The 21519-nt window shown below is 32.4% G+C and overlaps 1 protein-coding gene across 1 annotated transcript in view; it reads right to left on the bottom strand.

Annotated features, from left to right (window-relative positions):
• Positions 1-8565: 8565 nt before the first annotated feature.
• Positions 8566-21519, bottom strand: part of LOC127714803 (uncharacterized) — a 40347-nt gene continuing 27393 nt past the window's right edge. The window contains exons 5-7 of the mRNA XM_052220838.1: positions 13980-14145; positions 12798-13222; positions 8566-11947 (exon numbers count right to left, since the gene is read on the bottom strand). Coding sequence (XP_052076798.1) covers positions 11280-11947; positions 12798-13222; positions 13980-14145 — 1259 coding nt within the window. The 3' untranslated portion in view covers positions 8566-11279. The remainder of the gene's footprint in view (positions 11948-12797; positions 13223-13979; positions 14146-21519) is intronic.

Genomic DNA, 21519 nt, shown 5'->3' with positions numbered 1-21519 from the left:
GAGAAATCCTTTTGATACAATCTTTATATATACAAAGTCTATGATTTCGTCGAATTTTATGGACATTGAAAGACCATGGGGGTCTCATCGTCATATAAGCGGTTTAAGTAGGTTTTGACTATATATTTTGAATATCCAACTGGCACTTTGGGCCCTCCGTAAAAATAGAAGACAGAAAGTGTACCCAAATTCCTTTTAGTCACGTTTATATCTATATATTAACTTACTGTTGGCATTATATTAGGAAAATTGAGAGATCAGGGGGGTCTCACCATTGCCCTGTGCCCTTTGTCCTGAAATTTTGACAATTTTTATCTGAAATGTGACAATCTAAGCCCTCCGTAGATATCGAGTATAACATTATTCTGGGAAATCCTTTTGATACAATCTTTATATATACAGTCTATGATTTCGTCGAATATTATGGACATTAAAAGACAATGGGGGTCTCATCGTCATTTAAGCTGTCTCTTGTAGGTTTTGACTATATATTTTGAATATCCAACTGGCACTTTGGGCCCTCCGAAACATAGAAGACAGAAAGTGTACCCAAATTCCCTTTAGTCACGTTTGTATCTACATATTAACTGACTGTCTGCATTATATTAGGATGATTGAGAGATCAGGGGGTCTCACCATTGCCCTGTGCCCTTTGTCCTGAAATTTTGACAATTTTTAGCAGAAAAGTGACAATCTAAGCCCTCCGTAGATATCGAAGATGACATTATTCTGGGAAATCCTTTTGATTCAAACTTTATATATACAAAGTCTATGATTTCGTCGAATTTTATGGACATTAAAAGACCATGGGGGTCTCACCGTTATTTAAGCAGTCTCCGGTAGGTTTTCACTATACATTTCTTTTTTTGGGGGGGGGGCTTTCCATTAAATATTTCTATTTATATTCATATATGTTTCTAGAGAGTGATCGGTTTTTGTTTTGGTTTTAAAAAATATTATATATAAAATTACATCTTTGATGTCGTTTTATTGATAAAAATCTATATTACATAAAGACAAATATGCAACTTACATAAGGGTTTATATTCTAGGACAACGAGAATTTAAGACAGCTTGAAGGGGTCAAAAAACGATTTCCTACGTATCTTTTCACTCCTTTTAACTATAAAAATCATGCTTTTAATGTTATCAAATATTTGAATTTTTTATGATTTTCAATTAAATTTGAATATCGAACCGACTGCTAGCAGCCGGTTGGATATTGAATATCGAATACCGAATAACGAACCGGCCGCTAACTTCACATACATAGTATGATGAGTATGACGACATAATCTTTCGATCATTTTAATTGAGGTCTGTAACTGGCATGTCAGTAGCTGCGTGTGGTCCTTTGTTAATCTATGTTGATCATTGTCATTTTGCTTAGTTTTGAGATCTCACAAAACATGATTAACCCCGCCGCATTTTTGCGCCCTTCCCAAATCAGGAACCTCTAGCCATTGTTAGTTTTGTGTTTTTTTGGTTTTTTTTAATTATTTTGGTTCATTTGTATGTTTCAGAGTTTAGTGTGATGTACATTCCGCCGAACTAGTATATATTATTGTTAAGGGGGCAGCTGAATTCCGCCTGATGATGGGGGACTTACTCGCTGCGTTGAAGACCCATTGATGGCCTTGTGCTGTTTTCTTCTCTTTGGTCGGGTTGTTATTTCTTTGATGCATTTCCCGTTTCCATTCTCTATTCTAGTATATCACTTAACTACCTTAAACTATTAGAAAAATATAAATCACATGTATCATAAATTAAGCTATAAAAGAACACGGAACTAAACAAATTAAACAGCCTGATTTTTTTACTACAGGCTACTCTATTGAAAAAAGTAAGTAAAGAATGTGACGCAATTAAAGTGTTAAAACATGGATGAAACAAGGACGCAACGACCAAACAGTAGAATCAGTCGAAGAAAGGCTAGACTCATCAGTTTGATACTACATGTACTATTGACATAACAACAAATAATGAAAAAAAGAAAATAAGTTACAATCCAAGGTTACTAATTTAACTCTGTCAATCTTTGGATATTGTTTTTATTGGTATAATGAGCAAAGTCTCGAGTGAGCGTCTGGTAAAAGGCGGGAAAAGCCTTCAGAGTGAAAATAAACGAGTTATTTCTTATGTGAGATTATCAGAACTTATCACAATTGGAAATTCATATAAACCACATTTATAATAAAACATAATAGATCAATGCAATTTAATATTATGTATTTAACTATTTATCAGTTAAGTTGCTCTGTTAGTTTCATTGGATATATCATCCTCAGAAATCTTTAAGCATTATGTGTCATTATGTGACTGAAACAATATTGGGGATGAAAAGTCAAAGGAAACCTAAGCAGAATAGTTATTCATCAAAAGCAGACAATACACGATAGTGATGCAAACAACAGTGTCTCTTTAAGATATAGAAGTAAGCAAGGAATTTCTGAAAATGTACACAGATAGCGATGGCCATTCGATTGACTACAGAACAGTGCATTTCAGTCGAATGTACAACTATATCCATCCAGTGGTGATTTATCAACGTACAATTGGTATTTTTGTTATTCTGATAATTTGTCTTTATATACTAATCCTTTACAATTGATTACATGTGTTTCAGTTAATCAGTATTCATTCACTTGTCCTGTTTTCAAAGACTTGTTTTTCATTTTTTCCGTTAAATACAAGTTATTGGGATATTCTCCTATTTTATTATTTTCTTTTCAAAAAATTTTTTTTTTTAAACTTTAGATCTAGCATCCTTGTACCCAAACGTCTTTGAGGCTCAACGTTGATCAGGAATGTTCGGAGCCAGAAGTGCGAAAAGAAAACTCATCAAATCACCACACTTATTACTAAGATCAAAACAGCCTGGTAGCCAAATAAAATACGAAACATTTATAAAAAGGAGGCAAAGTGAAAAGTTGAAAATATTATAATCTGAACAACGAATAAGCGTGCAAAGAAGTTTTACATGAGATAGTCGCAGTCTTGGTATAATTTAGTATATAGCATAATCCCACAAATCCCACAAATCCCTAAACATGAAATTAGATCAAGTGTATATTTTTGAAGTCATGCCATCAAAGAAGGATTGGTTATTTAGTGCATGATATAAAATGTTGACAAAAAAACAAAAAAAGTAGGTGTTGTTAGGGTAAAGTAGTATATAAATTGTTCAAATAAGGCCTTTGAAAATAGTGGAATTAATTACTTTTGGAGTGTCAAGAATTCGTTGGAAGTACTTGATAAATTGCATGCATATATTGGTGATTTTGAATTTGTTCAAAGTTTTGTTTTTTCTACCCTATATACCACATTGCCTCACATTCTCATTAAGAAAAAAATCACACACCTAATTAAATGGGCATTTAAAAAGTCAGAATGTGAATATATATGTTCAAACTCTTTTAGGTCATTTTTTAGTAGCAATAAACAAAAAAACTATGTCAATTGGACATGCTTTGATACTATATATGCCCTTGAATTTTTACTAGATAACATTTTTGTTCGCTTTGGAGATTCCGTATATCGTCAGGTTATCGGAATTCCAATGGGGACTAACTGTGCACCACTTATTGCGGACCTTTTTTGTATTGCTATGAGTTACAATTTATGACAAAAATTAGCAAAGACCCATCGAAACAACATCTGATACACAAATTTAATAATACTTTTAGATATTTGGATGATATTTTGGCTCTCAATAATGACGACTTCAGTATGTATACTAAAGAAATTTATTCTGTTGAACTTACTTTAAATAAAGCTAATACTAACAATGACCACTGCCCTTTCCTCGATCTTGATATCTATATCATTAACGGAAAGCTTAATACTAAAATATATGATAAAAGAGATGATTTTTCATTTCCTATCGTTAATTATCCATTTTTAGATGGTGACGTTCCCTTGTCACCATCTTACGATGTTTATATATCTCAACTTGTACGATTCGCTCGTGTATGTAACAATGTTTTAGATTTTAACGAGAGAAATTTATGTATTACTGAAAAATTATTACACCAGGGTTTTCGATATCACAAACTAGTCAAAACATTTACTAAATTTTATCATCGGTATAAGGACATCATTCGTAAATATAGCTCAACATGCAGACTTCTTATACGTTCAGGTATTTCACATCCAATTTTTTATGGAAATATTCTTTATAAAGCACAAAAATGTCAGTATACACCTCTGAAGCTAACAAAACCTTTAAATAGACGTATTAAGAAGGGATATAGTTACGATACTGTTGTCAGGTCATTAAAGATTGCATATTTTGGCGTTAATATTGATTCACTTATAGGGTCTTTGCATCGACACTAAACACATTTATTTAAAAACCAGTTGTTGGCATGACACGGGTTATGTTCTTCTCATATATGTTATGATGGTATGATACTAAACCCCAAACGGGAAGGATTGTGCCTGATATTCTTATGATGAAGACATAATCTTTCAATCAGTTTAATTGAAGTCTGGAGCTGGCATGTCAGTTAACTGCTAGTAGTCTGTTGTTATTTATGTATTATTGTCATTTTGTTTATTTTCTTTGGTTACACATTCTGACATCAGACTCGGACTTCTCTTGAACTGAATTTTAATGTGCGTATTGTTATGCGTTTACTTTTCTACATTGGCTAGAGGTATAGGGGGAGGGTTGAGATCTCATTAACATGATTAACCTCGCCGCATTTTTGCGCCTGTCCCAAGTCAGGAGCCTCTAGCCTTTGTCAGTCTTGTATTATTTTTAATTTTTGTTTCTTGTGTACAATTTGGAGTTTAGTATGGCGTTCATTATCACTGAACTAGTATATATATTTGTTTAGGGGCCAGCTGAAGGACGCCTCCGGGTGCGGGAATTTCTCGCTGCATTGAAGACCTGTTGGTGACCTTCTGCTGTTGTCTGTTCTATGGTCGGGTTGTTGTCTCTTTGACACATTCCCCATTTCCATTCTCAATTTTATTTAATCGCCATTCCTGAACTTTCCTTGTTCCGGCAGTAAAAAATGGTCATCGCTAACATGGGGTTTACATTTTTACTGTGCAGGATGAACAATCTCGCAGACACGTTTGGTCAGAATCGTGACGTTAAATCAGATGCTTCGTGCAGGTATATTGCCACACTCTCTGTACGCTAAAGAATCCTTGCTACAACGCATCAGGCGGCTCTCGCCTGCCTACTTAAAGGATCAACTTATGCCCCCATTCAAATATTTTTCTAGCGGTAGTCCAATTTCTATTTCTTTATCACACCTTGTAGAACCTACCTATTGTACTAATAGTTGATTTGCTTTTCTCCTGAATGTGTATGAAATAATTTCCGATGGACGTTAAGCAGCAAGTAAACATCTATCAACCAGTTGAGACAAGAATCTCGATTTAATCTTTTTTAAGACTAATGATAATGTATAGAATATAAGCATAAAGGGAGGTTGTATGATTGCCAATGAGACAACTTTCAACCAGAGATCATATGACGAAGACAAATGCATTTATAAGCTCCATGTTCTCATTCTTTGTAATTGTACATATAATTTATGTAAGTACACAAAGAGAAACAAACAATTTGATAACTATACGCGATGCGTCTAAAGTATTGACATTTTTATTATACATACTATTACATGAATATCGTGGGAATTAACTCCTCGAAACGTTTAATATAAATTTAAGCACTTCTGTATTTTTTGTGAATCTATTAAGTGTCATTTGTTTTCGTATTGAGCTAAGCCTATTTAATCTAAAACGACATTAGATATGAAAAGGTGAAGTGTTCCAAAATCGATCGTTTGTATTTAACATTATCAATTGAATTTAAATATTGATGTTTGCATACACCTGCTGAGATTTTCACATGATTTTGAAACATTCTTTAGTTTATCATTTCTTCCGCATTGATGTTTATTCAGTTTACAAAGATTTTTAAATAAATTATATATATACCACAAATAATTAAAAGATGCCAAGAGGTAATTAGAAATCATCAAATGAATACGGGTAGATCTTCAGTTTACAAAACCGAACATAAAGAGTATAGAATTAGTCCGACGGTTGATAATAACTTTTGTGTTTGACTTGTGTTACCGATAATGTTGCTTTTTACATTTTTTTTGCTCTTCAAATAAATGTGTATATGTTTCTGCACTACACATGTTGTTTTTATCTTGCAATTTAACATTGAATGTATAGTTTTATCCATCCCAATCGTTGAATTTGTTTTTGAATGAAATCGAAATGACTTGAAAGCAGACCGCAATAAGGGCCCATATTGAACTGTTATGTAAAAAGTAATTTGAACTTAACCGTTCGCTAGAAAGGAGCAGGTTACCAGGAGACTTCGTGTTGTCTGTACACCTGTATTTGTATATTAGAAAAAATTCGATTGCAGAATAAATAAATTTTACGATTCATCGTAGTCCAATGGACTCATATATCTTATGATCTAGAGCAGGGATGGAATCGGGGATGTTGATCTTGTGACACAATTCTTAATGCATTTTTTGTTATTCAATGTTTACTTCTTTTGGTGTTATATCTCGTCTCACAAGTACCACCTTTGATAAGTATTTAGTATGACGATACATTTTCACTTCGGTACTCGTACTGTGAACAACAACAAAATGATCAAAATATTGATGTTTGCATACACCTGCTGAATCTTTTGAATATTCTTTATTAAAACAGCTTTTCACCACTGATGTTTGATCAGTTTCAAAGGTTTTAAAATAATTTTTTTATATACCACAAATATTTAGAAGTTGCCAATAGATAATTAGAAATCATCAAATGAATGAGGGTAGTCAATGTGCAGTTCACAAAACCGAACATAAAGACTATTGATTAAGTCCGAAGGTTGTTAAAACTTTTGTTCTTGACTTGTGACACCTATAATGTTGCTCTTACATAGTTTCTCTCTGTTTCTAAAGCTCTTCAAATAAATAGTATATCTTCCTACGTATACACTGTACGAATATTGTTTTATCTTGCAATTTCTCATTATACGGGGTTTTTTTTCATTCCAATCGTTGAATTTGTTTTTAAAATGGAATCGAAATGACGTAAACGCGGACCGAAATGAGGACCCCAAATTGAATTGTGATGTCAACAGTTACAGTAATTTCGTGTTATCTGTAAACCTGTATTTGAATAGAAGAAAGGTCGATTGCAGGATGAAATTAAATGTTACGATTCATCGTATGCTATGGTACTCATTAACGAAGAGATTTAGGGCAGGGCTGGAATTGTTGTTTTTGCAAAAACCAATGTAATATATATGTGTTCATCTGCAATATAAAATTAGAAGATAACTGTATTGTAGTTTAAATTCTAACGGCATCAATTGGTGATTTGATGGTCGCAAATTTAGTTTAATAGCGACGCGTTAGCGGTCACAGTAAACGGGTATTTGCGACCATCAAATCACCAATTGATGCTGTCGGAGATTCAAATACAATATTGTTATCTCCATTCTGATGAAACTGACAGAAAACAACATCAAATCATACATTTAAAATCAGTCATACATAGTCTGCTCTTGCGCGTACGTTTTCATAGCATCCATTGTGAATTGATGCCATGAAAATTGGTGACGTTATTACGTCGGCTTTGTAGAACTTTCGAGAAATAGTGCATTCTGCTTCCCTGAACAAGACAAGTTATGATAAGCAGATTTTCAGCATACAAATATCATACTTCGTATTTTCCATTTGATAATTTGTTAAACTTAACAATCAATTTACCGGGATTCCTTATTTTGGTTTTAAAAGTAAAAGCTGAAGTATTTGTTTGGGTTTTTTTTCAAATGCAAACCGGATGAGCGTCTTCAATAAATTCGGGTCAGATATAACATTAAACAGGTAAAACATTACGTGTAGGTGAAATTATAAAGGTAATGCCATGTTCGTTTTTACGAAGGCTAATATCTTACTAACAGTTACCTAAAGTTAAATGTCAATGAGACAGCAACCAAAAGACTGAAGTTAAGCGTCAATTAGACAGCAACCAATAGACTGAAGTTAAGCGTCAATGAGACAGCAACCAAAAGACTGAAGTTAAGTGTCAATGAGACAGCAACCAAAAGACTGAAGTTAAGCGTCAATGAGACAGCAGCCAAAAGACTGAAGTTAAGCATCAATGAGACAGCAACCAAAAGACTGAAGTTAAGCGTCAATGAGACAGCAACCAAAAGACTGAAGTTGAGAGTCAATGAGACAGCACCAAACAACTGAAGTAATGCGTCAATGAGACAGCAACCAAAAGACTGAAGTTAAGCGTCAATGAGACAGCAACCAAAAGACAGACATAACCAAACTCCTTCTGAATTAAAGAAAAAAAAGTTACAAACAAAAAAAGCATAGAAAGGCTAATGCATTAAACCAATCAATTGCAGTAAATACAAATGAGTTTAATTCCATGCAAAATTGTAGGTCAAAATTTTTTATCAAATTATTAATGCCACACTAACTAGAATGCAACACAGTGATTAGATGTGACACAAAAGATATTGGATGTACTACTTTAGACAGCTTCCTACCTACATAAAAACAACAATGTAAATCTAGTTTTATTGTGTTTCTGTAACAAATTCTATTCTTACATTCATGTTTACAAAACTACAAACTATGGATATATTTGTACATACATTTGGACTGGTATTGATAAGAGAACATTATTTGTCTATTTTTGTACATATTAAAAGGTTAAATTTTCAGGAGCATTCTGCTACAAAATACAAAATACGAAATTGAATTCTTTAAACACATGCATATAAAAGTTTTTTTCTAGTACATTGACAAATAAAACAAATGAAAACTTGAATACACATGAATAACTTTTGAGAAAAATGAATAACTATCAAATTCTTATGACCAAATGTTGAATGAACAATAAAATATGTTTAACTCATTCATAACACTACTGGACTTTATGCTAAAAATGCTTCTATAGTACATACAAATAGTTGGTTAGATACATATGACTAAAGGTCAAAGTCATTGAGGAAATACATTCTCAATCCTATTTCTAAATTCAGTGTAATATCTGTTATTGATGGACTGACGCTTACAAGAACATGCATAGATTGTTTCTTTAAGAATTGAAAATCGTCTACATTGTGCTCCAAACCAGATAAATAATCAAATATCAAAGAAATTGTCTCCAAGCAAAGTCAATAATAAAACGTTTCCCAGCCTTTACTGAAAGTCACAACAACGCAGCATCCTTTTATGGACTTTCAGTTTCTTACATTCATGTTGCATATCTCTGGACAGATTTATCAAGTAAACATTTTTGAGAGGATCCCAGTACTTTTATACATATTTCAACATTTTTAAAAATAATAGTGAAAGAGCAGGACTTTGCTAACAGTGAAATATGATAGACGTAATATCATGTACAATTAATACTATATATATATTTCTCTAATTCTTCGTCAATTTATCCCTTTCTGCACCAATTGTATAAAAAAAATTTAATCAACGTGTGGTTCGTTTGATCTCAGTTCTTCATTGGTTAAAATCTGATTATGACGTCGAATTTTCTTGCTTTCCTCTGAATTTCCTATTGTGACGGCATGAAAAAAGGCGACCATGCCTGATGAAGTCACATAGAAAGAACACATCTTTTTGCAGATAATTCAAAAAGAAGGAATAAGTTTGCCTGCATATAGTTTGAAAATCATTAGAGAAACAGATTCCACCACCAAATCTCGTGTAATACGATATTTATCCACTCTCGACAGTTAAATTTTAAATATTTAAAACGCTCGGCGAGCCTCGCGTTTTAAATTTGAAAATTTAACTGTCTCGAGTGGATAAATATCGTATCACACTCGATGCAGTGGTAGAATCTATATGTATATGCTCGGAAACGGTCCCTTTAATTGCTTTCAATAAATATTCTTATTCTTCTTCTTCTTCTTCTTCTGTATAGTTTGTCAGATAAAAAATATAATGTATGTGTGTTAAAATACGTTTTGATGCAATGAAAATCTGTACATGTATTAATTGGACTCTTTTCTTTTAAAACCAAAATGCCAGAATGTTTTATTAACTTCAAAATATGCCGTTCGAACACTTATAATTAATTATTTATATATATTTCTCAAAACCATAGTACATTGTTATATACGTTTGTTATAATTTGCGAGTAAGAAATACAAAAAATGAACAAATGCTACAACACCTTCCTTGTTTATACAATGTAAATAATCTTATATTCAAAAAATTAATCGAGGTAGATAGCTAACGGATAATTTGATTGAAATAAACATGAAAAGCATATACAAATACCAAATCTATTTGCCAATTACCAATGTTGATTCTATTATTACACACGTTTACCAAAAGATGTTTCCCTCTGCCAATGGTAATCTGGTTCGAAACCGGACATAATGAGATGTTGCCCAATACATACTAAGCGTGAGAAGTACACATTGATAAATATGTTTAACCAATTTATATAAAAAGTATAACTATGAACATTGTTTAGCTTAACAAAATATTTAAAAGAATTAAAAGATATGAAAAACAATATAGAATACATGTATTACACACAAATACATTTGCTCTTTCCACTAGCTCTTTATTTTCAATTCAAATCTGTGTCCCTCCTTAGGAAAATATACATATACATGTATTTCTGATTCAAGGTCGATTACAGTCTGCTAGTAGACTAGTTAGAGCTGCTGGTTTGTTTCCTTTTTTCTATAAAATGCACTTGCTACATAGATTATTTTTTTATAATGTATTTTAGAAAGTACGGTATTAAAGTGCGTGATCGAGGGATACAAATTGTTCTCTCTTATCAGGATAATGATAATCACTTTGAATTTCAATGTTAATTTAATACGAAAAAATCAACAGCTTTGAAGTTCATTTAAGTAAAACCACAACAAAAATTTAATTATATATTAATATTTGAATTTCTACAAACTATTATTTTCATTAGTATTGTCATTATATAGTCATATGTTTTCTAGTTACAAACACTCAGCAAATCATTACACTAAAAAGTGCATTTATTACGATTGCTACAAAAAAGGACAGTTTGATTCATTGTTTACATGAACAAAATGCATGGTTTATTTTTGTTATAATACATTTTTTTCTCGTATACTTATTGATTTGGATCGTCTATCCAAAAATCGCTGATATAAGTGCATTCTATATAAATCATTACGATTATGTGTTAACGACCTACTTGAACGTGGGGAGAAAACAAATTTGTAGGATGTCACCTTCTTTCCATATAATGACGGATTATCATTAAACCTTAGTTGGGACACTATTACTATCGGTATGTGACTTGTCCTTAAAAATAACTTCGTTCATTACAATTTTATCATTGATATTTCCATTCGACTCTTGCCTCCTTTCTTTGTTTTTGCGGTACTGTTTAACAATTCTCCGAATTTCTTCAAATGGAGGTGCAACGATAACTATAACCGCCATTACTACTGCCCAACCTTGTGTAAACCACACCCATACTTTAAATTGGGTTTCACTCATAACGGTGAAGGTAGCCATTATCCCTGGTATCAAAATGGCGAATAAAAATATACTGCAAAATCCCCCTACGTATGCTGTAATTTTTGCTTTTCTAAAGGTAGTAGACATCTGCTGAAATGTTGGTTTCGTATCAAAATGGAGTCCTTCTAGCTCCTCTTTAAAATTAAGCTCCCAAGGATTAAGAGGATTATCTATGTTGTACATTTTCTGCCATTCCATATCTTCGTCATGTTTATTTTTAATCTTATGTGTGAAAAGGGAGATAATCAAACATCCAGTCAGGCTAACGCCAAAACTAAAGCATGTTCCAGCTAAAATACTGTAATCTCTCACAGTATTTAAAAGAAAATCATTCAATCCATTCGGGTACATACTAGCGGCTGTAAGTGTTGCAGCTGATCCACAAAAAAACCCGGTGACTGCACCTGAAAAGATAAAAAGACATAATACAATTCGTTGAATATCACAGTCGATCGCCTCAAACATTAATCGAAGCAAATCTTAAATTCGAAATTACCAGGCAATTTACTTCAAGTACATACATGTATTGAGGATAAAAAAGATAAAATAATGAAAAAATTATAATGATTAAACAACACATTCATTAGGTTTGAAGCGCTTTCCTCTGTCGGCTGCCATTATATACCTTGTTGTAACCAACGACATGTTTCTGGTCTTATGAAATAATTCATTTCAATCTGTATCAAATTAAGTCCATGTGTTCCCCGAGATTGTTCAGGAATGTTTTATCGGTATCATTATCACAAAGAAACAACTTTAGATTTATGTGTATGTAAAAACACATTAGTGTTATTTAGAAGCTGTGACAAAGAGCATTCATATATATCTAATTGTTGTCGTTTTCCGATACCACTCAATATATCGTCTCACTAATTAGCAAAAAGAAGCGACAATAAGCATTAAGATATTTAAAATAAGCTGTTGGCCTTAAAATGCTGATGGTACTTTGAAAATGTAGTTATAAAGTCACCGATTCAAAATCGAAAAAAAATGTTGGTTATTTGATTGTTCGTATTCCACAATGAAAAAAGCGTTACGTCATTGGTTGAATGTCCATTTGTTGGGACATTAACATCCAAACAAAAAGTGCTCTTTTGAAAAAAATACTAAATACCAATATGAAATGGCGAGTTATCATGATCACATTTAAATGCAGCCGCGCCAAAAGTAAAATGAGCAAAATTGTCATCGACAGAAATTGCTCCATAAATTTTGTATTTACTTGGAAACAGATAAATAGCTAAGTCAACTTACCGACCATGAGGCCTTTTGAGGTTGCTTTTACCCATATAATAGAAAGCATCACTGGTGGAAAACATGGAATCGTTATAATGGCTCCTACGTAAAATATCCAGTTAAGGTCGATACCGGACTCAAAAATTATCAAACCCAGCGGAATAATCGCCAATGTAACCCAGATGATACACCAGTTCTTAAAAGTGATAAGATAATCTTGGTATTGACGATACTGTCCGTGTATTGGACACATATACGGTGGTTTGATACCAAACAAGTTCGGTCTGTGTCGTCTTTGTATATCCTCTAAGCAATTATGACACTTGTTGACACTTCGACAGTGACACAAAATTTCCCGGTCCTGGTCATTTGCATAAGTGGCAGCAACTGTCTGTTTCTTTAGCTTCCCGCACAAAACACAATCCGTTCTCTTTAAGTCTTTTCTAAAATATAAATTTGTCAAAAAGGTATTTATTTGAAAATTTTATTCAAAGAGAGATAACTCTAAATGTACATGTCTAGCTAGCTATGCAATTTGTCTGGCTAAAAATAGTTTAGACAATAATATGAGTGTATCGGCATTTATCTAATCTATACTAAGACAATACAAATCTTAAAACTAAATTATATGATTTCAAATAAAACATAACACTTTTAATATTGTTAAGGGTCATGTTATAATTTGGGGGAATGGCGGACTAGCGATAACTAACAATAAACACTCGACCTATGAATGTGTATGTTAGAGTCGGAGGAACTGTCAAAGTATAAATTTGTTTGCCTTATCCCTAAGCATCGTTATAAGGAAATAATACTAAGCTGTGTCAATTCAATTGTAATGCACAGAAAGTGTCTCCAAACCTGCAATTTAACATAGATACCATATTGAGATAATTGTCTAAATAGCTTGTTTATCTAACTTATGTTCTCATTGTTTAATAGGCAGGGATATTGCGATGAATTCAAACGAGATTATCATCATAATTAAGTCAACACAGGAATGCACGTTTAGTGTTGTTTTGTTTTTAGTCAAATACATGATTGTGTGTGTGCCGTTGCGAAATATTGGATTTACTATATTTGCACAAAAAGTGGGGATAGCGTCAGTATTTGTCATCTATGCTAAAAGATATATTCTTGAATTTATTCTCGTTAAATTCCATTGGTTCTTCCTATTCAAAAAGAACTCATTCAACACACCTGAACGGACGTATATATGTTTGATAAATGTCATAGACGATGATGGAGGATATCGCCATGACCTCTCCTGACCCTGTCGACATTAGAGCCATGGCACCCATGGTCAGAATGAGTATTCCACCAGACGAACCAAGGACCTTCTCTGCAATTAAAGGTGTCACCAAACCTGAAATATAAAAAAATGCTTAAATAACTCATAGATTGTGGAAATAAATGTTGGTCCAATACTACCACTTACACAAATTGAGCCTGAATAAATGATTTTTCGGTTTTCAAATCGAAACAAGGAATCTTTGTAATGATCTAACTGACTGCTACTCGCTCCCCTTGTTTTTGAATTTTTGTCAGATATTCGAAATCCTCTGGTTTTATCCATGTAGTGCTAATAAATATTTTGCCCGCTAACTCCTACTTTTCTATTCATAATTTAATTACATATATTTTAAAAGGCCATATTTGAAAATCTTATCGAATCCTTGTTATTTTTTCATAGTTTTTGAAAGAAAAAGGTGCCAATGTTAACTGTATGAAAAATCTATAGAGAATTTTTTCCCGCCAAATGTTCAATAGCTTATATCTGGAAAACCAGCACACAGACCCTTCATTTGTTTTTGCTTTTTTAGTTCCTTTATCTATATGCTGTCAATTTATAACAGTCTTATACAAAGCTTGTTATTTTGAAACAGAGTAGCAAACATCCTTTTAAAGGTCAAAACAACTGGGCGATGAAATAGGTTATCATATATTTTAAAATCTAGATATAAATGCGTTCCTCGTATAAGCTTTGCCATGCCTATAATATTCGTGAGGAAGAACATGTCACCACTGCATTATCTTTTATGTCGTCCGTCTTCAGGAGCACCTGAGATCACGCCCGGTTTTTGGTGGGGTTCGTGTTACTTTAGTTAGTCTTTAGTTTTCAATGTTGTGTTTTGTGTACTGTTTTTTTGTTTGTTCGTCTTTTTTTATTTTTTTTTTTCTTGCAGTGGCATTGTCAGTTTATTTTCGACTTATGAGTAAATGTGTCCCTTTGTTACCTTTTGTCTCTCTTTGTCATTGTATAGCCCAGTTACAGTTAGTTTCTTAGACATACAATTGAAACTTGGGATAAGCAAACATTAATCACGTTGTAAGAAAATGTCAAAGTATGTCAAAGTATCATTATATCAATTTTTAATATTAGATTCTGTGATATTAAAATAACTCGACTCTTTCGTTAAGAAGTTAATAGATTTAGTTGGATTTAGAATATTGAATCTTGGAAACAGTTCACACGGACTTAATATCTATTCATTTTCTATGTATTGTGCAAGTATTATATTGTAAAATATGTGTAAATGCACTTGTGTCATTTTTCTTTTTCAAATCATATCGAATATCGGACGTGGGAAAAGCAAATTTATTCATAATTTATCTATAAAAAGTATGACAACACTAACTACAAAAGCTACGACCATGGGTGGTTTATATTCCTATCTATGTAATATGTGTATGTTGTATATTAGTAGATATATACCACCTGTGAAGTATAATATAACATGAAAGTATAACAGTTACTCTCTTATATATAAGAAAATTCCATTAGATACTTTCAATATAATCAAATACAATGTATTGAAATAGGATTTGCCCATCCTCCTCAATATAAAAGCATCCACCTATACGGCACTTGATTTTTTTTTAAGAAAAGAATTTGCGAAAAAATCAATTTAACGCAATAATGCATTCATAAAAAAATGCATTCATCGCCTTTTCACACTGCAGTGAAATTCAATTATCATTTTTAATCAAGTATATAATTATAATCTGAAGTTTAAAAGTCGATCTCAATTCAAATATTTGTTTCTACTTGACTGATATCCAAAATATTTATTTATTTCATTATCAAAATAATTTTTTTAAAAGATAAACTTACTGACTTATTTGTATGTGTTTTACTTAGTCTGAGATTATGTCTTTTAAAGTGTTTGCCTCCGAGTAAGTTGAAAATGAGAAATGATAGATTGATTGATTGTTGGTGCTTAACGCCACAGTCAACACCACTGGCTATATATGGCTGCAAGTCCTTTTTATTGGTGGAGGAATCTAGAGTGACCGGAGATATCTACCGGCTTTTGTCAGAAAGACTGAAGTCAAAACGTAGATGTCACGTGTATAAGTAATGTGGCTATTTGATACATGTACTACCATATTACATGTAGATAATGATATAAGATTATATATATTGTGTACGTGTTTAATAGAAATATGGGGTATCCATCCATGACACAAAATCAGTACATGCACAGTAAAAATACACGCAAAAAGCAAAGGAACAGCGCTTTTATTGTTGTTCTTCATCTCAAAGTCACAGTGAGGCTTCAACACGGAGCAAAACAACTCTCACCTCACTGCAAGTTTAAGACGGCCCCTAGCACCGGCTTGAGTGGAATTCTTTGCAAAATTAATTTGGATAGACATTGTAAGATGTAACACCACCTAATCGTGTCCGGTAAAAAAAGAGCATACTGGAAAGTAGTACATATAATACATAATCGTTTTTCCATGATACGGTTTTAGAAATTGAGTTCAATCTTTCATAAACAGTAGTGTTTCAAACAAAAGGTTTTAAACGGATCGAGACAAGGGTTTCGAAGGGTTTCGACATGAAAAGCGTCTCCTGCTATACATGTACATGCTTAACCCACCACGCGAAAGTAATTACTGACTTTTAAAAATAAAGTCAGAATGATTATTGAATCTCTGAAAATTCGTTCCATAAGCCCATTGTATGTCAATTATGGACGCTAAAAAATGGTTGCAAAATGACCTCTGTTGCAATTTTGTTTAGACAATACTAAGCATTAATTATAAGTAACGGACGATTTTGCAGAATTTTAATTTGAATGTTTTGTCAGTGTGATACATTTTGTACTTGGGAGGAATGACATATATATCAACGAGGCAACAACAATATTTCCGTCCTATATGTATTCTAACCAATCTGCATCAGAAAGCACATCTTGGGGGGGGGGGGGGGGGGGGGGGGGGGGGGGGGGGGCGGGGGGGGGACGTTTTCCAGTCATCAGTTTTATCAAATCTAAACAAAAAATCACATAGGGGATTTTAATAATTGTCTAGGCAGAACATAACCAAGACTGTCTTTGGTCGTGTATGCGGTTATAATTTTTGTCTGGAAATTAAAACGATATGTTTTTCTGAAAATGCCTGAACCAAGACAGGAATACGACATTTGTTTTCCATTGGTTGATAAAGACCAACGTTTGATTTTGTCAGTTTTCAGTACTTCTCCCTTTTTGAACATCTCTTTGAGTTCGGTATTTTTGTTATAATTTTTTAAGTACACAAAATTATTTCCGATCAAGATTGGAGTAGATTTTCCATTCAATATAAAAGAAGAAAATGTAACTGTTATTTTTTATAGACAAATGAAAGATGTCGAACAGATCCAACACGAAATCAAAACTACACCAAATGAGAAATTCAACCTTATAATTGGCAAAGAGCATTTGTGAAAAATTAGTATTTATTCTCCAAGGATGATAAAAATTTATACTTATGTGGCAGTGTCCTAAAGGTTAACTAACAGGGAGCATGAACTAATTTCTTGGGTTTGTAACTATTATAAGCACTAGCAACCGAGCAAAACACAAAATGTGGACCTTTTTTCTGACTAATTGCTTAATTGACTATTCAATACGTTTGTGTAAAGTCCAGTGGCAAGTATTTCATGCATATCTATTAAAGACTTGGTGTACTTTATATATCTAAGTCAATTGAAATAACGGAATAACAGAAACACTGAACTGCAACAAAAACAAACACCAACATACATAAAAACGGACTATTTGATAACAACTGCCATATTCCTGACTTGGTACAGGACATTTTAAGAAAAAATGGTGGGTTGAACCTGGTTTTATGGCTAGCCAAACCTCCCGCTTATATGGCAATGTTAAAAATATATCGCTAAAATGACAACACTATGTGACAGGAATACAGTACAAACAAACGCAAGAACACTCAGCACAGAAAAATGCATAAATAAATAACATAAAAGTACATTACAACATGTAAACCGCAGAATAACAACGGACATCTACCATGAATTAACGACACCACAGGACACCACAAAAAGTGACGTATTTTTGTGACGTATATATAATCTTGAAATTCATACAATTATATGGAACGAGCTACAAAAATTCACAATTATTTTCACAATACTAGTCCAAATAATTATCATGATTATGACGGTCTTGAAAGGCTATTTTGAAATATTGCTGTGACGACGTCATAATTATTTGGACTAACACAATACTTTATCCATGGAAAATGGAAATTAACTCGACTATACTGACAAATAAGACATATGTGAAATGTACCGAAAATACAGACTTCAAACCACAAACGATAAGACATAACACATCATAACTAAATACATGAATGTTGGATGTATAAATACCGAGACACGTCGTATAGCAATGCAATATACCTTTAATTATTTTTTACAGGGTAGATGAGAAAAAAAATTAAAAAAACAAACCACTTGCCATTTTAAAAAACAAGTTCAAAGATCTTGAAATTATGGAGATCTTCATATTATGTAAAACTTCTCTTGGTAATACTCGAGCAGATGATGATTATCATCTTCTTTTTTTTTCTTAATAAAACCAGCAGTTTATTTACCTCAAAATTTTAACGGATTAGTTATTTATTTTAAATCAATGTTTTTGTAATTTAGATGTACATTTTTCCCTCTTTTAATATTTTTTTTTTATCTCCCCCATTCAATTTTAGTGATAGATAGAATACAAACAATTTAATTATAACCATACAAACAGTATAATTATAATCACTGAATGTTCATTGTCCATCTTAAGATAAGCATTAGAAAATTGTACTTATATGATACTAGTTTCTGGGTTAGATCTTAGGACGTTCTATATTGATTGCAGTAATTGTTGTTTCATAGGTGTTACATAAATGTTTCACGTGTGTTCCAGTGTGTTCTACGCGGAATCAAATTCGATAGAACATCTGTCAATCAATATTACAGTAACTTGTCAATTTTAACTTTATAATGAAAAGAAAAACCTATACTACACTTTTTGGTCTCTGATATAGTAAAAAAAAAAAAAATACCAACGGTATTTTCGAACACGATGTAAAAAGATGGGATTTAAAAATTAATGTGTTAATTTTGTGACACGGATAGAAAAAAAACAAATAAAATTGAGTCAATTCGTACAGTTAATTATAAATTGCGTGATAAAAACACTTAGATTAAACACTGACATTTTAGATTTGTTTGCTGTCCATTTAGTGTTAATATTGTTGTATTTTTTTCTCATAAATTTTAAATCAGAACGCACTAAAACGAATAGAAACAACAGTTAGGATACTGGTTGTGAACTCGTACTTTGGAGGCAATTAAACTCAATTGAGAATCGTTAAATGTCTCTTCTGTTTTGTTTATCACATATAGATTGATAAGTATCTAAATTAATGTATATGCAGTATCGTTCACAACTAGGAATTTGATGATCAAAAATAAAAGAAAAGTTACTAACGAACAGTGTTTCTTTTAAAGAACAAACATTTTTTTTATACAATTTTCTCCTTTCTGGTATGAGATTTGCATATAAACCAAAATAGCATATAAAGTTTCAATTTGATTCATATATAGCTCTTAATGTTTCTACGTATTTATACATCCCTGGGCTGATATGCATAAAACCACTCAAGTTAAGATATCCAATCGTAGTTCTAATTTACCGTAGGATATGTAGAAAAATCCGTACGTTCGGAACAAATTTTAACTTAGTAGTTTTATGCATATCAGCCAAGGCTTTCAAGCATTCAAGTTTGAGCGTTCCTGACGAATACAATCCAGTAAAGGGCTTCGGACGCACTTAAGGATGTTCGCTCCTCTTGCTTTTGAACTTTTGGCAGATATTCGGAATCCTCTGGTTTTATCCATGTACAAAAATGTAGTACCATTAAAAAATTTCTCTCAATAACCTCTACTTTTTTTTTCATAATTTTAATACATATAGTTTAAAAAGCCATATTTGAAAATGCTGTTATTTTTTCATAATTTTCTAAAGAAAAAGGGTGCCAATGTAAAATGTATGAAAAATCTATAGAGAATTATTTCCCGCCAAATATTCAATGGCTTATATCTCGAAAACAAGCACACGGACCCTTCATTTTTTTCTGCTTTTTTAGTTCCTTTATTTATGTACTATCAATTCATAACAGTCTTTTAAAAAGCTTGTTATTTTAAAACAGAGTAGCGAACATCCTAAATCTATAAAGTGCTATATTCAGTAAATTTGAGACACATTTTACAAAATTAAATGACATTCACATTTTTTTATAAATTCGGTGCTATTTATTTTTGTATTGAAATAATGCAAAGATATCCGTTTATTGTAGAGTAGAGCTTGTTGACTTGTTTGCTGACTTTTATTAATTGACCCCTTGGATTGATGTTTCATTGACTGATTGGTGTTTAACGCCACTTTCAGCACTATCGTGCTATTTCTTGGCGGTCAGTTTTTATTTGTGGATTAAGCCGGAGAGAACCACCGACCTCCGGCAGGAAAACTGACAATCCTAGTCAATTAAGATTGGAGTCGAGCGCAGCTGCCACGAGTGGAATTCAAACTCACAACCTAAGTGTTGGCAGGCTAGGGATACAGTAGCTCGACTACATTTTTTCTCTTGATAAACTAATTTATGTCGAATAAAATTTATTGCACATATTATTATCTACAATATTCTACAATCTTTTATGGAAAACATATAGTTTGTATACAAACTATCAGGCTATCTCATTTACACAACTACCATTCAGCACATTCTACCATTATTTACTTGAAAAAAGAAACTGCTTAGACCACTCGGCCAACGAGGCCCCTGATGTTTAATTGATATGTTCCCAATATCTCCGTCAAATTAAGAAATTTTATTTAATTTTTTCGTCATATTCTCTAGATCTGCATGTTACCAGTTCGTTGCAAAATACATTGCGTTCATGATTGAAAATAGTTTATATTCAACAGATTGGTAAAACAACTATCAACCTAATCGTATTAATGATGTAGGAAGACGGCATTTTATTTTTCGATTAAAAATGGGGACATGATAAGCTTACTAAATAGCCTACAAATGTAAGTCAATATGCCGTTAGGGTGTAATATGTTACATGTATATATTTTAGTGTGTTCTATATTTTAGCAGTTGTAATCTAGAATGAAGTTGTTCTAAATGTTGTATCTGTAAAGGTCATATTTAAATAGTACGTACAAATGGAGATCTTCCCCTGTAGTATGGCAATATGATTAAGATTATCCGAATAAGTGATACGTACAAATAGATTACAAATTCAAAAACTTTACTTCGAAATGAAGGTAATGAATGTCCAATATTAGGAGATTGCTATGCTTCAACATACAAAAAGACCCCTCCAATATCATTAATCAAGAGTAGCATCATTATGGGACCGACGGCGAGACTACAGGTTTTCATATTT

The sequence above is a fragment of the Mytilus californianus genome, unplaced genomic scaffold (assembly GCF_021869535.1).
Source record: "Mytilus californianus isolate M0D057914Y unplaced genomic scaffold, xbMytCali1.0.p SCAF_9, whole genome shotgun sequence".
Lineage (NCBI taxonomy): Eukaryota > Metazoa > Mollusca > Bivalvia > Mytilida > Mytilidae > Mytilus > Mytilus californianus.
The sequence above is the reverse complement of the archived record's forward strand: the minus strand, read 5'-3'. Positions and strand labels throughout refer to the sequence as shown.